This window comes from Pieris napi, chromosome 11 (assembly GCF_905475465.1).
Source record: "Pieris napi chromosome 11, ilPieNapi1.2, whole genome shotgun sequence".
NCBI lineage: Eukaryota > Metazoa > Arthropoda > Insecta > Lepidoptera > Pieridae > Pieris > Pieris napi.
Window position 1 is genome coordinate 8,739,881 of NC_062244.1, and position 20,734 is coordinate 8,760,614.

The 20,734-nt window shown below is 31.3% G+C and overlaps 6 protein-coding genes and 1 long non-coding RNA gene across 9 annotated transcripts; 3 read left to right on the plus strand and 4 right to left on the minus strand.

Moving 5' to 3' along the window:
- Positions 1-11: 11 nt before the first annotated feature.
- Positions 12-1,177, minus strand: LOC125053796. The gene is made up of 3 exons (XR_007117623.1): positions 800-1,177; positions 278-452; positions 12-199 (listed from the first exon to the last, which is right to left on the minus strand). It is a non-coding gene; the product is annotated as an uncharacterized LOC125053796 (long non-coding RNA).
- Positions 1,178-1,385: 208 nt separating this feature from the next.
- Positions 1,386-2,913, plus strand: LOC125053791 (trafficking protein particle complex subunit 2). Its single transcript, XM_047655360.1, has 3 exons — positions 1,386-1,625; positions 1,998-2,147; positions 2,293-2,913. Exons 1-3 carry the CDS (start codon positions 1,536-1,538, stop codon positions 2,470-2,472), a joined length of 420 nt encoding a protein of 139 aa, XP_047511316.1. The 5' UTR covers positions 1,386-1,535; the 3' UTR covers positions 2,473-2,913.
- Positions 2,914-3,024: 111 nt separating this feature from the next.
- Positions 3,025-4,960, minus strand: LOC125053788. The gene is made up of 4 exons (XM_047655357.1): positions 4,706-4,960; positions 3,852-4,103; positions 3,449-3,595; positions 3,025-3,269 (listed from the first exon to the last, which is right to left on the minus strand). Exons 1-4 carry the CDS (start codon positions 4,788-4,790, stop codon positions 3,211-3,213), a joined length of 543 nt encoding a protein of 180 aa, XP_047511313.1. The 5' UTR covers positions 4,791-4,960; the 3' UTR covers positions 3,025-3,210.
- A 453-nt stretch (positions 4,961-5,413) lies between these two features.
- LOC125053779 (DNA-directed RNA polymerase III subunit RPC4) lies at positions 5,414-9,389 on the plus strand. Of its 3 annotated transcripts, none has more exons than XM_047655346.1 (10): positions 5,414-5,431; positions 5,931-6,090; positions 6,164-6,291; positions 6,408-6,514; positions 6,591-6,723; positions 7,080-7,154; positions 7,739-7,845; positions 8,303-8,404; positions 8,793-8,903; positions 9,164-9,389. In XM_047655346.1, the coding sequence occupies exons 2-10, from the start codon at positions 5,933-5,935 to the stop codon at positions 9,326-9,328; spliced, it is 1,086 nt and encodes a 361-aa protein (XP_047511302.1). In that variant the 5' UTR covers positions 5,414-5,431; positions 5,931-5,932; the 3' UTR covers positions 9,329-9,389. The 3 variants fall into 3 exon arrangements, with proteins under 3 accessions (XP_047511302.1, XP_047511300.1, XP_047511301.1); XM_047655344.1 differs by lacking the exon at positions 5,414-5,431 and adding an exon at positions 5,679-5,803; XM_047655345.1 differs by lacking the exon at positions 5,414-5,431 and adding an exon at positions 5,694-5,833.
- Positions 9,390-9,836: 447 nt separating this feature from the next.
- On the minus strand, positions 9,837-10,757 carry LOC125053786 (probable 28S ribosomal protein S26, mitochondrial). Its single transcript, XM_047655353.1, has 2 exons — positions 10,197-10,757; positions 9,837-10,054 (listed from the first exon to the last, which is right to left on the minus strand). The coding sequence occupies exons 1-2, from the start codon at positions 10,662-10,664 to the stop codon at positions 9,884-9,886; spliced, it is 639 nt and encodes a 212-aa protein (XP_047511309.1). The 5' UTR covers positions 10,665-10,757; the 3' UTR covers positions 9,837-9,883.
- Positions 10,758-11,324: 567 nt separating this feature from the next.
- LOC125053764 (calcineurin-binding protein cabin-1-like) lies at positions 11,325-17,521 on the plus strand. Its single transcript, XM_047655309.1, has one exon. The coding sequence runs from the start codon at positions 11,536-11,538 to the stop codon at positions 17,467-17,469; it is 5,934 nt and encodes a 1,977-aa protein (XP_047511265.1). The 5' UTR covers positions 11,325-11,535; the 3' UTR covers positions 17,470-17,521.
- Positions 17,522-18,377: 856 nt separating this feature from the next.
- LOC125053782 (protein unc-50 homolog) lies at positions 18,378-20,662 on the minus strand. The gene is made up of 6 exons (XM_047655349.1): positions 20,312-20,662; positions 20,045-20,110; positions 19,622-19,742; positions 19,280-19,416; positions 18,868-18,969; positions 18,378-18,725 (listed from the first exon to the last, which is right to left on the minus strand). The coding sequence occupies exons 1-6, from the start codon at positions 20,541-20,543 to the stop codon at positions 18,589-18,591; spliced, it is 795 nt and encodes a 264-aa protein (XP_047511305.1). The 5' UTR covers positions 20,544-20,662; the 3' UTR covers positions 18,378-18,588.
- Positions 20,663-20,734: the final 72 nt, after the last annotated feature.

Consider the following 20,734-nt stretch of genomic DNA (forward strand, 5'->3'; position numbering starts at 1 on the left):
ATATACTCTGTGGTACTGAAATATGTAAAAAAAATACAATAAACTTAAGATGGTAAGTTTTATAATAATTAATTTTCATGAACATTTTCATTATTAAGAATATTTTGTGTTTCATGAATAATCATAGGAAAAGCTGGGTCAAGAAGGCAAAGTTTCACAAAATTCTTATAAGCTCCTGGCAACGGTAATTTTAATGTTTCTGAAAAATAAAAGATTAAGTGTTATTTTTTTTTGTTTTTAAAATATTACTAAAACAATTATAAAAATTTAGAGGTACCATTGCTATTTTTTATGTTGTTTAAAGCAGTTTGAAAGTGCTCATTAATATTGCGAAACTTCATTTTTTTATTAATATATCTCGTAGATTGATATTTTGAAACTGGGAAATGTTGACTCAACTGTCGTATAACACTAGAAGTATTCGTTTTTATTTGAAATTTTAGTTTTCGTACCTAAAAAATAAACACTTATTTAATCTTAAAATTGGTGATTTAGATAGCTATAATGTATGAATTCTAATTCTCAATGTATATGGTTATTTGTTATTTATAATTTCTTTATTGTTATTAAATAAGCGTAACTAAAAAAAGAGAAAACGTAAAATTTAAATTTGAAATAATTCTATAATTTCATGCAATTATTTTTTAATATTACGATAAATTTCGATGAAAAAAAGAAAAGTTGTTTAAGTGATTAATAAACTGAATGATAGCCAAGAATAAGTATTAAAAATATTTAAATATACTTTATTTTTTAATCAACATAGTGGAAGTAGTAAAATTACAAAGAAACTTCATACCTTTTGAGAATTTTCAGAAACCATTAAAACCAATACGTCGTTTTTATATATCCCTTTAACTTTGCTATTCATATTGAATGTTTCAAAAATGTTATTGTCTAAATCTGACGTAATAAGAAGTTGATCTATGTGTATATTCAAAAACATATCATTTGTTTTCGAATAGTAGGATATCCAATTTCCTCCGCGCCATAGCCGTAAATTGCAAATTGGGAATCCTTAAATTGTACATGATTTTTTTTATTCATATTGTTTAAATAATTAAATCTATGGTGTACTTACTCTTACTCATTTTAAATAGATAAATTTAATTTAATCAGAGACTTAAGTTTAATTTATTTATTGAAGATTCAAAAACGGTGTCTTTACGGTCTCTAGTTTAATGAACACTGGTACTGTATCTGTAAATAACAGAATACTCATAAAGTAGTTAGTAGTAAGTAGTTAATACTCCGCAGTACGTTGAATATTGGCGCCTTTTTTATATTTTTTACTAAAAAGGGTTCTGTCAGTCCTCAAGTCTGTCAGCCATCAAATACTAATACATTTGATTATTGATGTAAATTGTAAATGTCAGAACTTGAAATTTAGATTTCAAGAAACAATTTACATTTCACAAAAATGTTTGTTTTACCAAAATAAGCAGTATTAATATTTTTGTTTATAAATGATTCAATACTTACTTTTTTAATTAATCTTAGAATTGTTTTAAAATTATATTAACAGGGTAATTATAATGGCTGGAACTTATTATTTTGTAATTGTTGGCCATTCTGATAACCCCATTTTTGAAATGGATTTTATACCAGTTACCAAAGAAGTAAAGGTATTGATAGTTTTTAATTTCTCAAGATGTATTTAATTGTACCCAACAGTTTTTATACTCTTTTAAGAATCTTTCTTCTAATAATTAAACAGAATAGATAGTTATGACAAAAACTGTGATTAGCACACAGTATGATAATCAACAGACTTAGCTGGAATGTCTTCACGTTTTTTATACTACATTTCCTTATTTAAATAATTTTATAGATAGATTATAAATAGATTATTATATTTTTACAGACAATACTTATAATATATTAGTAATTTAAAAAGTTGTTCAGGCAAGGACATATTGAACTTCCTATTTAAGCTTATTTCGTTCTAGGATTATGAATAATTTGCAAAACCAAGTCATCTCCATTATAATTTTCAGAAGGAAGATAACAGACATCTAAACCAGTTTATAGCCCATGCAGCCTTAGATTTGGTTGATGAACATATGTGGAAGGGTACAAGTACTTATCTTAAGTCTGTAGATAAGTTCAATCAGTGGTTTGTCTCTGCGTTTGTTACAGCTAGCCAGGTGTGAATATTTAAGTAATATAAATATTATATTGAAAAGTAACTTATAATATATATATATAATAAAATTATTTGACTTCTCACCAATGGATAATTTTATTAAGTGATATAATTAAGAGAACTCAAAAAAATCTACATTTTTTCAGATGCGTTTTATAATGGTTCATGATGCCAGAAATGAAGATGGTATAAAAAATTTCTTCACAGATGTATATGAAGCCTATATAAAACTTATGTTAAATCCATTTTACAAAGAAGACACAGTTATTACCTTCTCAGCATTTGAGAAGAGAGTGCAATTACTTGGGAAGAAATACTTGACATAGCCCAAGTTTGACTTGAAGGGCTTTTTGTTGAAAGACTGAATTATGTGACACTAAAATAAGGTGAATGGACAATTTCAGTGTGCAATGGTGACTCATACTTCCTACAAGTGCCCATAAAACAGATTTTTAGAATCATAACATCATAATTATTAATCTATTGTTATTATTTGATTATATTATTTGTTGCCTGGGAAGTTGTCTGTACTAAATTAAAGGTAAAAGGTTGTTACTGGCCTTGTAAGTTTATAATGTATCATAATATATAAATAGCTGGAATACATACTCTAAAATGTTTAATCTATACTTATAATGTATCAGAAAATTGTAAGGTTAAGATTCAGAGTTGAGACTTAGCACTAGATATGTCAAATCCATTAGGTATTTAATTCAGAATCTGAGGGTTTGTTTATAAATATAATACTAATATTTATGTAAATTTAATTGGCAGTATTATTAATTCCTATAATAGTCCCCTTAAAAACAATTTCTTTAACTGAAATGACCATGATATATTAGTTTTTAATAGTGTAATGGAAACGAAAAAAAAAAAAATTTCATACTTTTATTTAATAATAAGTCACAAGTGGTAGTGGTACATTTAATGAAATCATTTAATTTCTAATACAAAAGTTTTTTATTCAAAATAATTTCAAGTCCAGAGATATCAGAAACATCAAACTTTCCATAGAGTTGCACAAAATATGTTGTATAGTTTAATATTTTTTTCTAAATAGATAATTAAAATATGTCAGGCAAGTTCAATTCTGGGTCTGGTAAGCTGTCAATGGAGAAATCATCTGTAACAATAAAACAAATGAAGAAATCTGGGACAAATCTTAAATAAACATCATTAACATTACTGATGTTTATTTACAGACAGTAAACATCAAAGCAAAACTAAGACAATCCCAAAATGAGATAAATTATTGTTGACATAGTCAAGCTCAGCTTTAAGAAAATAATTTAATTCTCTTACCTGTATAGAAATCATCTTGATAGGAGAAGTTTAAATCCATAGTTGGTTTAGACATAGCAGGAGGTGGGGTATTTGGAGGAGTAACTATTGTTGGAATTTTTAACTCAGGCAGAGGCAAATAGTCTAACATATCAGTGTGAAAGTTATCTGAAAAAAGATTTTTATAGGTTTATGCGGTAGCTGTATCTAAAAGTACTGTTGTAAACATCTTTCATCTTTTTTCAATTTTTACAGATGAACATCGGAACTTATAATTTATTGATATATTTGTATATTGCTTTGTGCTTTTGTTAGTCACACTATTTCATCTAGTCACTGTTGGTTCTTATGTAAATTTTAGGATGGCAATGTTACATAACATGTACAATTTATACAATTTGTATAAGAATTAAAAATGAATTACCATATTTATTTGAAAATCCAGTAAACTGTATATCCATGAAGGAAGATATTTCCTCCATGTAGTCATGGTCATTGTAAATCATATTTTCTACTTTAGCTCCAGGTGTGGAAATCTGTCGAATTGGTGTACTCTGTAAGGCTTTTCCCTTGTTTGACATGAAAGACCTCTTGATGTTTGTTTCACCCTTCTTCATAGGTAAATTAGATTCCATAGGCTTGAGAGGTCCGTTGGATACGGTTTTACCCATATTCTCTAAAAAACATAAAATGTCAAAACTACCCACAATAGAATGAAATAAAAATTTATAGTATATATTCCATATCGCGGCACCAGCGATTTTGAGGCTGATCTTTTTTTATGACTTCGTCATGAGTTCTCAGCATCATAACTAGTAAAATAATTCAAAAAGTATCCAAAACCGAATCAGAGCACCACACTATCCACGTGGTCATGTCTGCCTTACCCCTAGAGTGTATATAAAAAATCGGAGGCGCGGAGGAAGAGCAGAATAAAATGCCTGTGCTTTGGTACGTAAGGGCGGAGGGGCTGCATTTCCCGGAGCTGTCCAAAAACCTATTATTAATATTGTTCGGTTAGGTTAGTATATTACTTTTTTTAAATAAATTATTTTTTTTTTCATGCGCCATCATTACATTTCTAGTTATAATGTTTACAGATCATAACGCGACTGTAAAAAAAAATCAGTCTCGAAATCGCTAGTGCCGCGATACGGAATATTTACCAAATTTATGAATGATTGCTGTTTTAAGATATTATTTGAGACCTCTCAATATATATATAAAGGAGGTGAGAGTAAAGTCTACCCACTTACGCTAGCTAGTTAGCTTGCTTACCAATTGACGATATCGGCTGACGAGCAATAGTTTTAATGGTCGATTTAGACATGTCACCAAAAATATCAAATAAGGAGTCCCCCATTATTTTTAATAAATCACAAATAGATTAAAGTTAATTTATTTGGATAGCGTAATCTCAACTGCGAGATTTCAGACGACACTGACGATTTTATATTTATGAATTGAAAAGTAACGAATAACGATCACTTATTATCATTGACCAATAAACGTAAGCTACGAATGATCTGAAGTCGTCGGAAGTTCACCAAAAACCACAGACTAAAGAATGCAGGTAACGGGCAGATTCTTGGCCTATGGTGGGTATATATTTATATGGATTTACTTGTTATTTTTGCGGTAGCTGTGGTCGCTACTTCTTAGTTAAAGACAGCTTATACCTAATTCTATAGGATTTTATAAAGAGATAAATATATCTATGTAACGGTTAACTTATACTAAATATATACGAGATATATATATAATGAGATCATACATTGTAGAATTTGTGCACACACTGCTGAGTGCTGACTGACAAATCATAATTGACAGTTGTCATAAACCTAAACAATTTTTGAAATTTGACTAACAGTTAACCTTATTACTAAAGTCTGGATGGCGATGCTATTTCCTATAAAAATTGTTATCATGATTTGGCCTCACTTCCTGCTTCTTTTCTTCGACAATCTTGGACTGACCTTTGGATTCAGAGCAGTTTAATTAAGGGTAAACATTTTTTATCTATACAGCCCCCAAATACCACTGAAGTCATGGTTTTTTAAAATGAAATTTAATTAAAAGGAAACATCGTCTCTCATTCGTATGAGATTGGGCCATGTACCCCAGTCCACCTTACCAGATTTCATATTATGGCTCAACTTCAGTCTTCAACATCGATTTGATGGTCCATATTGGAAAACCTTACTATTCCGTTTTCCTTACCTTTGTCTGTGGCAATACGCTCTGTGTGAAGCTATTTATTAAAAAAAAAACAGTCAACACTCAACAGTGTTGCAGATTTCATAAATAATTAAATAATTTAAAAAATTGTTTATATGAATTAAAACAATTACATATATAATTACAGTACTTAGACAGGTGTGGAAACAGTTTTTTGTTTTGAAATAGGTTGTTTTTCTGTTTACTACAACTTAAATTATATTTCAAATCCCTAACTCTGCAAACATACTTCTAAATAAGTTTTAACCATATTACTTGGTTATAGAAATGTCTAATTTAGAGGATAAGACTAACGGAGTTGGTTCGAATCCTCTCCAAAGATTGGCTTCTTTGAAGGCGCCTCGTGATCTTCTTCTTGGCGGTGTTAAACCAAATAAAAAGGTTTTTACCCCAAACCTCAATGTTACAAGAAATAAAAACAAAGGGTAAATATATCATTGCTTCACATTTTAATTTTCATTAAATTGTGTTGTATATAATGTTTTTACTATATTACAGACCATCCATAGCAAATACTCGAGAACATAGGAAAGATGAAAGAAATAAAAGAGATAAAAAGAATGATAGAAATAAGAATTTCAAAAATGGATCAAACGTTATTAAGTCGTCTGGTGTTTTCTCAGAAGGTATAAACTATCTACATATTGTACCGTAATAATTAATATTATATGTATTTTGTATATGCACAAGATATAATATTGGACTTGATCATAATTAGTTATTAAATAATATCTATCTATAGGTATGGGTAGTGCTGAGCGGCATTCTAACCGCTTGTCATATGGAAGGGATGTTAATGCAGCACCAACTTTACAAAAACCAACAATACGGGTTAAAGATGTCATAAAGGTTATTATTTTAAGAATTTGTTTTACTGCTAAACTATGCACATACACCATACTATATTATACATATTACTATATAGATTGATAAAGAGTTAGAAGATCAGAAAATAAAGGCAATTCTTAGTGAAGACGGAAAAGAAATAGAAGAAGCAGAAGATTTCAAGCAAGTTCTAGAAACAGATGCTCCTGTCAAACTACCTATGGACGATGGAGGTATGTAGGATTTGCAAATATGTTTATTTAAGTAAATACTATTTTATTGGTGCTGTTCCAAATGTATATAAATAAGGTCATTATTTGTGTAGATGTAGTATTTGAATATATTACATTTATATAAAAAATGCATATTATTCTATGTTTAGTTCTAGTTCAGTAATCTGTCAAATATTTTTTGGATTTGCTCAATAGTAAGATTAGTTTCCAATAAACATAAAAATCAAAACTTTTATCTTAACAATTTTATTGTTATATGTGATAGCAAACTTATATTGTACACCAAATAATATATTGACTAGAGTCATATCAGCTACTCTTAGAACCCGACTTTAATAAAAAAAATAATTCTTTAGGATGGTCAAGCAGTTCAATGAAAATTAAAAAAGAGGTAGTGATTAAACAGGAGCCAACTGATGATGGAGAAATGCGTAAGCTATTCATCTGTATAAATTTGTTTTAAACAATAGTTATAGATTTAAATATTAATCACAAACTCAACATAATAGGTAAATGCTGTAGTAAATTGGCATTTATATTATTTTTGCTTATTTTATTCAATACTTATGCTCGCGTTAACAAAATACTTATATGCTGTGCAATGCAGTATGAATGATCTAAAGTCACTCTACACTTAAGAAACATGTGGGCTGCTCACATAAGACTTTGCTATAAAACTTAATTTTATTTCTTCTATTAACTTAATTTCTTTATGCAAAGTAGTAAGTTATAAATGATAATAGGATTGACTAATTTCTGGTCTGTGAGATCAAAGGTTACTTTGTAAGTGATTTTAACAGGATTGATTTGACATGATTATCAATGCTGACGGTATAATGTAAAATATTACATTTTTATTTTATCTTTTCTGCATTGTAAAGTAAACTTCACGATAATGTAACAATGCGATTACGTTATGTGAATTCGAAGCAATAATATACCAACATGATTTATCAAGGACTCAAGTGTTCTTAAATTTTTCACATTTATTTCATGTAAAAAATAATTTCAATAGAGACAGAACCAGAAGAGAAGCCAATTCCAGATGTTAAGGAAATATTTGAAGATATCAGTGTGGCCAACCTAATGAAAACTGACAAGCCAACATTGATATTATTACAGGTACGTAAATCCCGCAACGGCTCGTAGAGCAAACACATTTTTGTGATTGTTTCATTGACTTTTTTCTTTACGCTACCTATGCCTGATGCACATCGTCAAGCTATGGCTGACACGTCGGTTGCCTCATGATGTTATACATTAGCCTACCCCTGCTCATAAATGGAAATGATTTACTATGCATAATATTTAGTTTTTAATTTTTTAAACAATTAGTATTTCATAAATATACCCGCACTTGTAAACAAAGACATTTTTTATGCTAACTTTAAAATAGAGTCCATCCGTCCATGGGCACCTGTAGCGATTATAGGTGGCCATTAGTTGTGGTTGCTGCCTTTAAAGAATATGATACGTCTCAGTTGAATCGTATAAGTTCGAAAATACCCCAACTGCAAAAAATGCTTTATAAAGCGCTCTAACGAACACAATAAATACTATTTTGTGTCTTACATTATAGTTATCGGATACGTTGCCGGGTCGTGGAGGCAACGGTGATGACGATAGGAAGAAACCAACCAATCAGCCTTCTAGTTCCAGCGAGGAGGCTGAACCGAAACCGGTAAGCTTTAGTAATTGAGCCATAGATGGCGCTTTATAAAGCTAGCCAGCATATATATGTATTATAGTAGTCAGAATTTTGTGCAATTTACCAACTATTTTCATGAGAATCCTAAGTAAAATGTTCTTTCCCTGATCATTAAGAGTGGCTTACTGTCCTGATCTCATGGTCATATTTTTGAAGGGCCTGTGTGTTTTGAAGGAAAGTGTTGTTGCGGCAATACCTACATTCTATTAAAATAACTATGTATTATGAATGTAGGTTTTATGTATAGGCGTTTTTTATATAAATAAGTTTGCACCAAAATGAATTTCCTATGCTAATGTACTTTTTTATATTTTGACTTTAACATGTTTTGCCTTATAGAATTTTAATTTATGATTTACAGCCATTGGACACAAAATGCCGTCTATCGGATTTAGAAGAAGGACGCATAGGAAAACTAAGAGTGCACCGCTCCGGTCGAGTAACACTTGCTCTTGGGAATACTATTTTTGAGGTAGTTAAATTTACTTAAATAGGCATAAAATTTGAGTTCTTGTCTTATGCCAATAGGTTTTATCTTCTGTGCGCAATAAAATGACATCCAGTCATCAAATTTATTACAAGATTGAAGATTTTTCAACCTGTTTTCACAATAACTATGAATTTGGTAATGTTGCAAATGAAATAAAGTAATTTAAATTTGGGCTATGTACCAAATTGTTTCTTGATATAAATAGCATGCAAAATTGTAATTTAGGTATTGTCTAATTTTAGGTGAGTTCTGGAACAAAAGCTTCCTTTTGCCAAGAAGTTGTATCTGTGAGTGTTGATGATAGAAGCCGTTCTGCTAGTATGATATCATTGGGATCTCTACAACATAAGCTGAATGTCACACCAGATTGGCAGGCAATGTTTGATGAGATGGCTATTAAGTTGTAATTATTGTTTAGAGATAAGTTACAGTATTTTAAGGATTTGTAAATATAATGTTGACTACTGACATATTTTTTTTAAAACCCTTCTATTTCTAAGCTTTAAGAAAATTATTATACAATTTAGGTTTTGAATGTACATTCTTAATCCTTACATATCGATACAACTATTCTTATAATTATAGTAGTTATTTTAAACTGTAGTATGTATGTATATCACACTGTCGTGAGTTCCCCTTCAATTGTTTGGTAATTGGTATTTGATAAGGTTTACTTTCTTTATTATAAGAAAACCAAAATAGTAATAATACTTAAGTAAAACCTAATACACAGACAAGCCATAAAATAATGTTGTTAATTATGTTTTGTACTTAGATATTAACTATAAAGCCAAATAAAAATATTGCCTAGTCTAACTACCTTTTCTCATGTGAATATTGAACAGTGCACACAATTAAGTTTGTGCATTAAGTTCTAATTTGTTAATAATATATAAATATAGGAAAAAAAATATAGATGCCTATAAATATTTATTAATCTAACAATATATATATTAAATGGATTAGTTAGCAGCTTCAGCCTTTTTTTTATCATCATATTCTATTTGTGTATCTCTTCCTTCACAGATATTTCCTTTTAAGTCTATAGCAAAGTTGTAATCAATAGGGTTTGCTAAAACATTTTCAATTGTTTCTTCTAAATTTTCACGTGTGACAAAAGTTGTACTCAATTCCTGAAATAAAATATACACATAAAAGCTGAGTACACTCATTTTAATAATCACAATATTTAAAAGATGATATACAATTAAACCAAATTCAAATTGCCCAACTCTTATTATGCAATGCATCTAAACACTTCATCAAAAACTGTACCTTTTCTTTCTTAATTTTTTCCGAGGCTCTATCAATTCTCTCCTTTAATGCCTTGTCTTTAGCTTCCATCCTTAAAAGAGAGAATTCTTCCATAGCTTCGAGTTCCTTCTTTCGTCTCTCTTCTCGGTCAGAAGCTATTTGTTTGTTCCACTTATCATTAAGTTCTTCACATTTCAACCATTCGTCGGCTTCTAAACGTTGGGACATCTCCGATGTCGCACTTTCTAGAGAGGATTTTTCTCGTATCCAGTCTTCAACGTAAAACCTCCTAATAGCCCGCATTTGTGTGTTATAAGCATTGTTTATTCGTCGCAATTCTAACCGTTCATCTACGGATATTTCAGGGCGTTTTGGAATTCGATATATTTTACTTTTAGCAACAGGCAGCCACCGAGGTTTGCGATGAGCCTCAGCGTGTTGAATATACGTAGGAAGGCCAAGTTTTAATAAATACCGTTGAGATAGCATTTTATACAATAAACTGAAAAGTCACTCTTTAAATGTATTATTTTATTTTAGAAAACAACCTAAAATTTTATTTTACAAATAGCTTGTCAGTTGTCAAAGTCCTTTTTTTTTTGGAGTTTATGGCCTGGTATCTAGACCTTTAGGCCAAGTCTTGAGTATGTTTATTCGGTTTTGTCAAAGCCCTTTTAACTTAAACATCACAGATTACTAATCAGTTGCATTAATGATTCGGTTTAATTTTGAATTTACTGGTATAAAAAGTGACATAAGAGTGCACATCTAGCTATTTGACTTGATTATTTATTTGTGAGTGAAATACCTTATTCACACTCATGTGTTAATTTGCTTGGTTTGACAAATGAGTTCCGGAGAGACCGGTTTTCGGTTTTCGCACAGACTACTAGACGATTCGTAATGCCTTTCTGTCTTGCTTTGAGATTTTTATCAATAAGAGAATTAACAGAATGTTATAGGTTGCATTGCAGTTTCACAAACGAAATATATTTATATATCAAAAAGTAAAATTTACGATATCCTTAAGATGTTGCGTTTGTCTACATACTTTTATCTATGGCTTAAAATCTTGACTTGTGTCTGTAAGTCCTCGGAGCAGTCCTCTGTCCTCCTCTCTTAAAAGGTTAGATACGAGGCCATAAACTCAAAATAAAAAAAAGTCCTCCTCTTCTTGCTGTAGTGAACTAGTGAGTACTGAGTAGCATAGGCCATAGAGTATAGTAATATAGGCTGAGTAGTCTGTGGCCCAGTGTTTACTATTGTTTGGTGATTTGTTTAAATTTTTCTTATTACGGTTTTTACTTTAATATTTATACCAAATAAAAATCGTGAATTAATGAAATAAAAATCCATTAATATGATAAAAATAGCTGCTTTAAATGACGAATCCGAAGAGGATAGCGGTTCTGAAGAAGAAGTCTCGCGAGAAGCATTAGAGCAAATAGCATTACAACAATACACTAAAGCTTTAGATTTACAGAGAAAGGGGAATCTTAATGATGCAACACAACTTCTTAAAGATTTATTGGAAACTGAATTGTTGTATGATGTTAAAAAACCAATGCAAGGTGAGAAAGTAAGTGGACCGCTATTCAATTTAAAATATTTGTGTTATAAAAACCTTGCTTCTATGCTGAGTATAGCTGGGCAGGTGGATGCAGCAATTGAAGCTTATACTTGTGCTACAGAGCTAGATGATACAGATTTGACACTCTGGTATCGTTTTGGCTTAGTATGTTTCAAAGCTCAACGTTATGAATGTGCACTATATGCTTTTGAACGTGGTGAAGATATTAATCCCCGACATTGGCCCTGTATTGATAAAATAGTTACACTATTACTTGGTATGGACATGAAAGAACAGTGTATAGCTGTTATACATGATGCCCTTAAATTAGATGCATGTTACCTTCGAGGGATTGCATATAGAAAACATATTTATACTGTTTATCGCCATATGAAAGAATATATGGAGTATTTAAACCCAGTTTATAAGTGGGATGAAAAAGATGATGAACCTATTAATGAAGAAATTGCAAAAAAGCTCATTAAAGAAGCAGAAGAAATATATGATTCATTTATAGAACAACAGAGAGCACAGAAGGAAATACATAAAATGCCAAATTTAGTTTTACAAAAGCCTATAAATAGATTTACTTGGGAGTCAGTAGGTGAGTCCTTAGTACATATGCATAAGTACATTTCTGAGAATGGACTTAGCCATGCAGCATTTGTAGAATTAGTTTTTAACAATGAAGTCCAACAGAAAAAGATGGAAATTTGTGAAGATCACCATGAGAGTGATAGTGACAAGGTAGAGTCAAAACCGGAGGAAATTGATGAAAAACCAGTTGAAATAGTCTCCTCCGAGAATGAAATGAATGATATGTCTGATAAAGAAAAACCAGTAACAGATAATGAAAAAGTAGAAAGTGATATTGAAATGGTAAATACAGAACAATTAGAAGCAGCACCTGAACATAAAGAACCAAAAAAAACTCGTGGGCGCAGACGGGGAAGTGCACTTAGTTTTTTGGAGCAATGGGAGTGGTGTACAAAACGCAGATCTAATCGAAAAAAAAACTCTAATAAACAAGATAACATTTATGATATTCTGCGACGGATGGTTCCATTAAACTTAGAGACTGACAATACTAAAAGCAATGAAAATCCAAGTGATGAACCATCTTTAGTTAACTTGGAAAATTTATTTGAGGGAAAAGAAGAATCTGAAATAGTACATTATTTTAATTCAGAGGAGGAAGAAAGAGATGTTGAAGAATTTATTAAGAAATATATGGAAGAAAAGAGGGATATGATAGACATGCTGAAGGATTACCTAAAGATACTTTCACAAAAATGGAAAATGAAGTGGCCAAGAGATTTGTCCAAATTTTTTGTACAAGCAAATGAATGTTACAACAATCATATTGAAATACCTGCTTGTACTGATGACAATATTGAAGATTTATTGCACTATACAGCTGCCAATCTCCTGGTTGAAGAGTTTGTTGTAAATGATAAATTAACAACTACTGATGAAAAAGTTACACATAGCTTAAGTGTAATAGATAACATAGAATTTATTCTTTCATTTAAACCTGAAATTTATGGAAGCACTGAATGTTTAGAAGTGATATTAAGACAACTATGGCTCAAAATGCACATTTACATTATAAACAAAGAAGAAAATTTTGCCTTGGACTGTTTATATCAACTATCAGAAGAGTTTGAAGCTATGGGTGAACATAAAAACTCATACCATTTACATATCATTAACTTCACATTTAAACCAATAATAAATAAACATGAAGTTTTGGAGTACATAAAGTTTTTGGAAAGAAACAAAAAGCTGTCCACTGTCAATGATCTTTTTAAACGAAATTGCCATGAAGAAGTTTTAGCTATAATTATAGATTCATTTGAACACTGCAGAACCTTAGCAAAAGAACAAGAAAGTGAAATGTCTCTTGATTTTGCTGTGCAACTGTCATTCATATTAGACTCTTATTGGGCTTTGGAAAAAGTTGGTGATTGTCTGAGATGGTCTTTTGTATGTTTGCATGAAGCTTTAAAGCATTATTTCCGATTTCCTTCTGGCTCTCCAGATTATGAGAAATGGACTTTGGCTGTGGTTAAAATATTAAGTTGTATGGAACATCTCTTATCATCAGAGGGCTTCGCTTGCTTAGATGCCATTTCGCCAAGAGAGATGAGTCAAGGGCTTGAAGATCTCATAAGAATAATTGGTCATCAAATGGAAACAAAAACATCGGATATGCCGTTGAATACAGTTTCTCCTTGGATAATAATGCATTATATACTACAAAGAGAAGAAGATCAAGGAAGAGGTAGACCAGTAGATGAATCTGACAAGAACTTGGATGAAGAAATTTCAAACCCTCTTATGGTGCTATTTATTGCTCACGAAAAACTGGGTAGTAAGGGTTGGTGCGATAATTCAAATGGGAAGCTTTTATATTTTATCTTAGATGCAGTGGTTCCCTTATTGCGTTCTCCTGCATTGTCTAAATCATTAGAAATAATATGTCAATATATGGAACAGTGTGTTTATTGCCTTTATGGACATCCGGCAAATCGAAAAAACAAAGTTAAACATGTGGAAATACATAATAATATTTCACCTCATACATTAGATTGGGTCAGAGCTCAACAACTGTACGAAATCTTTCGCCCACCTATCCTACCTGCTTTAGAAGGAAAATTAACTGGTATAACGGCGGATATAGAAACATTGTTCCATCGTATTTTAGCATTGTTGCCTAACGAATGTGACCCGCAAAAATATGTTCCTGATTTGGAAAGATATATTAAAGGCATTGATCCTAAATTGCCTTTGTTTCCCCCACTTTTGCCTTTTAAAATTAAGGATATATATTTTTTGCTCGGAGACTATTATTTCAAGAAAGAAGAGGGTAAACTTGCTGTAAAATACAACATGTTAGATGTTATAATCAATAAAAATAGATTGGAATCGTGGGCAGAAATATCGCTTGCCAAAGCAGTGAACCTAGAAAGGGTGTTAAATTCATGTAAGAATCTAAATAACGAGAAAGAGTTCTTAAACCCTGCTAAAAGTACGATACGTTGTTTCAAGAGATCTCTAGAAATTGATCCTTATCACTGTAATTTATGGATAGAATATGGAAATTTTGTTTATTCCGTTCATTCTTTTGTCTCTAGGTTGCTAAAGCAAGCTAGTGAATCGTTAAGCATGGAAGATTTTGAAGCTCTAGAAAGACAAAAAGAAAATTTACTTGATACCACACAGAAATGTTTTACGAATGCACTTGATCTTAATAATAGTGTTGAGAATGAAAAGGCAAATGAAGACTCTTGGTTATTATATTATATGTTAGGAAAAGTAGCAGAAAAGCAAAACAAACCTCCTTCGATATACTTAAACTATTATATGAAAGGTGTTAAGAGTCTGCAAGAGGTGGATGCTACATATCCTTTGAAAATTAACTATAGTTCACCTACACAATTGTGCATAGAAGTTTTGGAGTTACATTATAGAATTCACGCTTCAATCCTTAAATATATAGAGCAACATGAAAATAAACCTATACCCACATCAGTAGGTAAAGTATTTTTAAATTGTATTGAGGAATGGCAACAAGGCCCTTTTACTGGAAAAGCAAAGAAAGAAAATGCTGAAACAAAGTCTGAAGAAACTTCTGTTCAAGCTGCGAACATTCTAAAACGGTCTATTAGTGACGCAGGAGAAGAAGATAATCTAGAAGCTAAGAAACTTAAGTTAGAATCTGCTGCTGCAAAAGTTAGAAGGTCAGCTTCCTACGACACGGAGCGTATTAAAGATGCTCAACAAACTAACTTTAATTGCTCTGAAAGAAAAGTAATTGATATAGAAACGAAATGCAACGTTGAAGATATAAAAGAAATTCAAAATAAAGACGAAAAAGATAAGACTGAGCAAGGCAATGATGCTCAAGAAAACGTTAAAAAAGACAGTGATTTGGAAAAAAAAGAAGTTAGCTCGAGTTCATCGTCTTCATCTTCCGACTCAAGCAGCAGTGAATCTTCATCAGACAGTTCCGATTCAGCAAGAGCCAGTGAGTCTTCTAGTAAGTCCTCAAATGAAACCAAGCCAATAACCGAGGAAGAAATTATGAAAATAGTGTCAGGATGTCTTGATGCTTTAGAAGACTGTGCTAGTCGCTTTCCACCACATTATAAAGCCATTTACAGACTTGCTCATTACCACTTCTATTACAAAAAGGGTAAGGATATAGAAAGATGCCGCGATTTAATGTTATCTTCTTTTACATCACGATCGGGCCAAAAGTTAGGTGGTTTATTTAGTGAAAAAAAGACAAATAACTTTTTTAATAATATATGGAAAATCCCATTAAATGACGTTGATAGAGGTGGTAGTTTTGCTTTCCACATGAATCGGTCAGTACTTCTTACCATGGAAATTCTCAAAGAAATTGACGATCACAAAACATTATTAGATTTGAGTATTCATTTGCAACGAATACCTGAACCAGATAAAAAGTATTTACGGGATTCAGATAGAGAGGATCTGGCGCAACAAGCGTTCTCGTTATGCGTTCAGGCTCTTAAAGGGCAGTTGGTTAAATTTAGCCAACAACCAGATATTAAAAGCAATGAAGTTGAACGTCAAGCATTGAAAAGTTTGATGTTAGATATATATCGTTCATATCAAAAGGTGCAAAAACAACCTCTTTCAAAACAATTCGTTAACTTATTAATTGATGCGTACAAACTTATAACGACTACTCCAATAAATGAAAGTATGAATTTGGTGGACTTGAGTATGAAATACTGTCAGTCTATGAATTTGGCCCTAAAGCAGCAGGCCCTTGCTCAAGCAAATTTGGACAAAACGCAAACACAGAAGAAACAATCTGCAAAATCTACTGAAAATAGCAAAATTACGCCCACCAATATCCCAACGTCTCAATCGAAGTCTGAACCGAAACCGCAGCCAGTTGCTACGTCAACTTCTGCGGTACCCAAGCTACCATCCCTTGACATTACGGCATCATTCCAAGACTATATGCCAATGTTAGCTGAAACTATGCTCTCTCAACAAAGAGCCGCTCTGTCTTATCTCAGCAACATGAGCGCCCTCGCAAACTTTACTTCACTGCCGAACCCATTGCAATTTTCCGCTCAAAACTCATTTCAAGCCGAGTTTTATAGACAATTTCTCAGTCAAGGCCTGTCTTCATTCAATCCACCTCCGACAAAAAAGCAAAAGCGGGCCCCTAAGCCCACATCTAGCCGTTTAACAACATCACAACCGAAGCACAAGTTTACATCCACGGTGACTAAGGCAACATCGACACCGGTTATAACGAGTATGACGAAATCAGCCACAACGTCTTTAACGCCCAGTATGGGGACTGTTTTACAAACTTTGCCTGCTTCTATGACCGCTAATTTACCAAACTACGTAGCATCTAAAACAAATAGTTTGCCATCATCTCAATTATCGTCTGTCTCATTAAAGGCAACCGTACATCCAAAGCCAGTGTCCAATCAGGTCAGCCCAGGAAAAACTTTACAGGAGAAATTAGCAGAACGTCAAAAGAATATTCCGGTGTCTAAAGCATCAATCGATATAAGTGCATCCATTAGTCGGTTGCCATCTTCCCTTACAATAACTAAAACTTCCAAATCTGGACCTAAAAAACCAGAGGTTAAGAAAAGTATTTCATTCCACGAGCCGAAACCTAAGGTGGATGATGAAATTATAGTATTAGATGATGATGATTAATAATTTGTGTAAGCTGTTAATATGTATACTTTAATAAAAACAAAGACTTTTACTTTTTATTTATTTTAATGTATTTACAAAAAGAAACAATGTACATTTATAAACACTCGAAATTTCGCGGTCAGTTAACATAACGAAGAATTAATATTATTAATTTATGCTTATATAATTTTCTTATAAACTTATTTAAAATCTTGTCATATCAATGTAAGTTAGAAAATATATGTCATAATACATGTATTAAGGCCTGTTCAGACCTAAGCGGTATTCGCTACCGTCTGCGGCAGAGAAAACCCGGTGGGTATGCGGTAATATTACTGTTCACACGAAAACGGATTTCGATCTTCATTCTTTCATCTTTTGGATACTAAATACCTGAGCGAAACCCGAGCGGTATGTACCTCTACCCACAGTGGCAGCGAATATCGCTCAGGTTTGAATAGGCCTTAAAACTTCTTTAACGTATTTGAATGCGAAATTATTAAATTACTTAATTGTTTGTATGTTTCGCAGCAGCGTGCCCAGCAATCAATTGCCTCTATATTACACTATATAATTATTATTAATTTTCATTTAAATCCATACAGGAGTTTTATTTAAATGTGAAAAACTGAAGCAAAATATATCAAAATTTATCTCCTTTATTTAACATTGAAAGGGTATTGTGTTTTTATAGTAGCAAACATCTCACAATAATAACAACTAGATTTGTTAAATAATATATTACCTAATAATGTAAAGAAAACACTTATACTAACAGTTTACAACCGTGAATAAATTTTATTGCCTTGGTCACTTGAGTTCATAAAAGTACTCATAAGGGTTTATTGACGTAAAAATACTTAATTTATTTAATATCCATTGTATGTAGTTGCAGAAGTACAAAAGTGAGATAGAATTATTTTATGGTATTCCATGTATTATTATTCCCTACCTGCCTTTTACTCTAATGAATAAATAATCAAGTGCCTATGTTAATATTTATTTAGAGCAAATGATGACAAATTCAAGAACACCTTTAAATAATAGGAAATTAGTTTCTTAGACTTTTATATTTTAATTATAATGGTTTTTAAGGCAGATATTATATGCATATTTATAGTGCAATCAGTGGTTTTCTTAAAGTACTCTGTAATGGTAAAAATTCATTAGCATATGACTTAGATTCCAATCTGCCATTAGTGATGCTAAATAAAGCAGCACAAGTAAAGGTAGGGGCAGGAGAAATATTCGAGTATTCTTCATCATTGGTAGATCTGAAAGAAATATGTACGAAATATGACTAATTAATGGTGCATGGATACTGTCAAAGTATTCAGTTACATGGTAATGATATTAGTAAAATTTAAGATTCTATACTTTGGACTTGTTTAGTGATAGGCTAATAAAAATACTCACTGCTGTATCCCAGGAATGTTATGTACAAATAATATATGAAGGAAGCCAACCAAAATGTGTTTGAAACAAAGCATGAGAGTAAACCGCCATGACTTAGAAGGCCTGAAATTGTATAGAAAAATTAAACTAAAATTCCCTACTTAGAGTTCAAATATTTAAATTAATTAAAAACAAAATATTTTTTGAGTTTTCCCAAGAATTTGTATTAAACATATAAACTTATGAATATGTTTGATATTATAATGTATGGCAGCAGAAATATGAACACTTTAAAGTCACGCACTTTAACACACAATAGACCAAATGGGTATCTAAGTGCGGAAACTGAGTCCAAACTACATACAAAGTAACAAACAAAAATAAAAATATATTAAGTTACAAATCATAATATTGAATGTTGTTTAATACTTACCATTGAAAAGTAATATCTGAAAGCAATGCAATAACGATAAGGGTGGAAAGAATGCATTAATGTGGACATCAAATGCATAACCCCATTCTACATCAGGGGCTGAAGAGTCCATTCGTAGGTATTTGTTGCTTACAACCCTAAAGAAACAAGTAAATATAATTATCATTTCTCTATCAACAGTTATCATATCCTCTAATAATGTAATGACTTTAAAATATTAAATAATTAATCTGACAGTAAATAAGTCTAGTAACAATCTGTTTGTAAGTAGTAGTAAACTATGAACTTCCTTCTTCACTTATATGGGTAATACTATGTTTGTAATAGAATGTTTTTGCTTACCATAATACTGTTGACATAAATATCCCAGCTCCTATAAAGTCTACAAACACAACATACAGCACAAATAATGCTGTTTGTACTGTTGTAAGTCCCATAGCCAGCGCAAAACATATTGAAGATACTGAAATTTATTTATTTAAGTGTTAAAATATTGAAGAGATCATTATGATGGAAATATTTAAGTGAAAATTTATTTAAAAAATAAATTTTTTGGTTTCAATATAATTCATTCCAACTAATATTTTCTATAGCCTTATAAAGTCCTGGATTTGTTGGTGTGCTAAGGCACCAGGATAGATGGTGGTTGACCTACTTGCCTATAAATAAAAATTTAAGTAGACACAATTTTAAGATAAACCATAAAGATCCAACCATATTGTCTTATGCCCTATTTTGGGTTCTCAATATCACAATAATACTTACAGAAAAGCCACACACTCAGTAAAACTAGAAATGCTGGATCGTCTCTGGCAAATTGAGATTTAGTATCTGAAAAATAAAATATTTTACTTCTATAATATTATATTAATAGTAATACAAATATACCAAATATTAGCAAATATAAGCAAAATAGCAATCTCGAAGATAATATTTATTATGTTTACATAAAAGTTATTATTTTTGAGTTTTCTATAATAAGCTAAATGTAAAATGTCTTGGTATCTTAACATAATAGAAAGTTCTACTTACGTTTTCTATAATTGGAATTCCTAAACACCTTCTGCGGTGAGACAAACAAATATACCATTTGCCAGGCAGCAAAATCAAAGTCCATTTGATTGAATTTGAACAATCTTCTCAAGTATATGTAGCGTTTTGCCGCTGCACTTGGTGTAGATGGTTGGTAATTAGCTGGTGCAGGCAACGGAGAAGTACTTCTGGGATAATTAGATGGTACAGGAGAAGTTGTGTATTTTACCATTATTAGTCCAATCACACTTTTTATTTACCAAAGTAATAAAGAATCTTTTTATTTTTGTTGTTTATACATAAAACTATTATAGAAATTATGGGCATCCTAAAGTAAAGAAAATCTTATTGTTAAATACATATCAAGTTGAAAAATGTTTAATGTTGTAGAGACTAGAGTAGACTGTAGTAATCATCATTCTT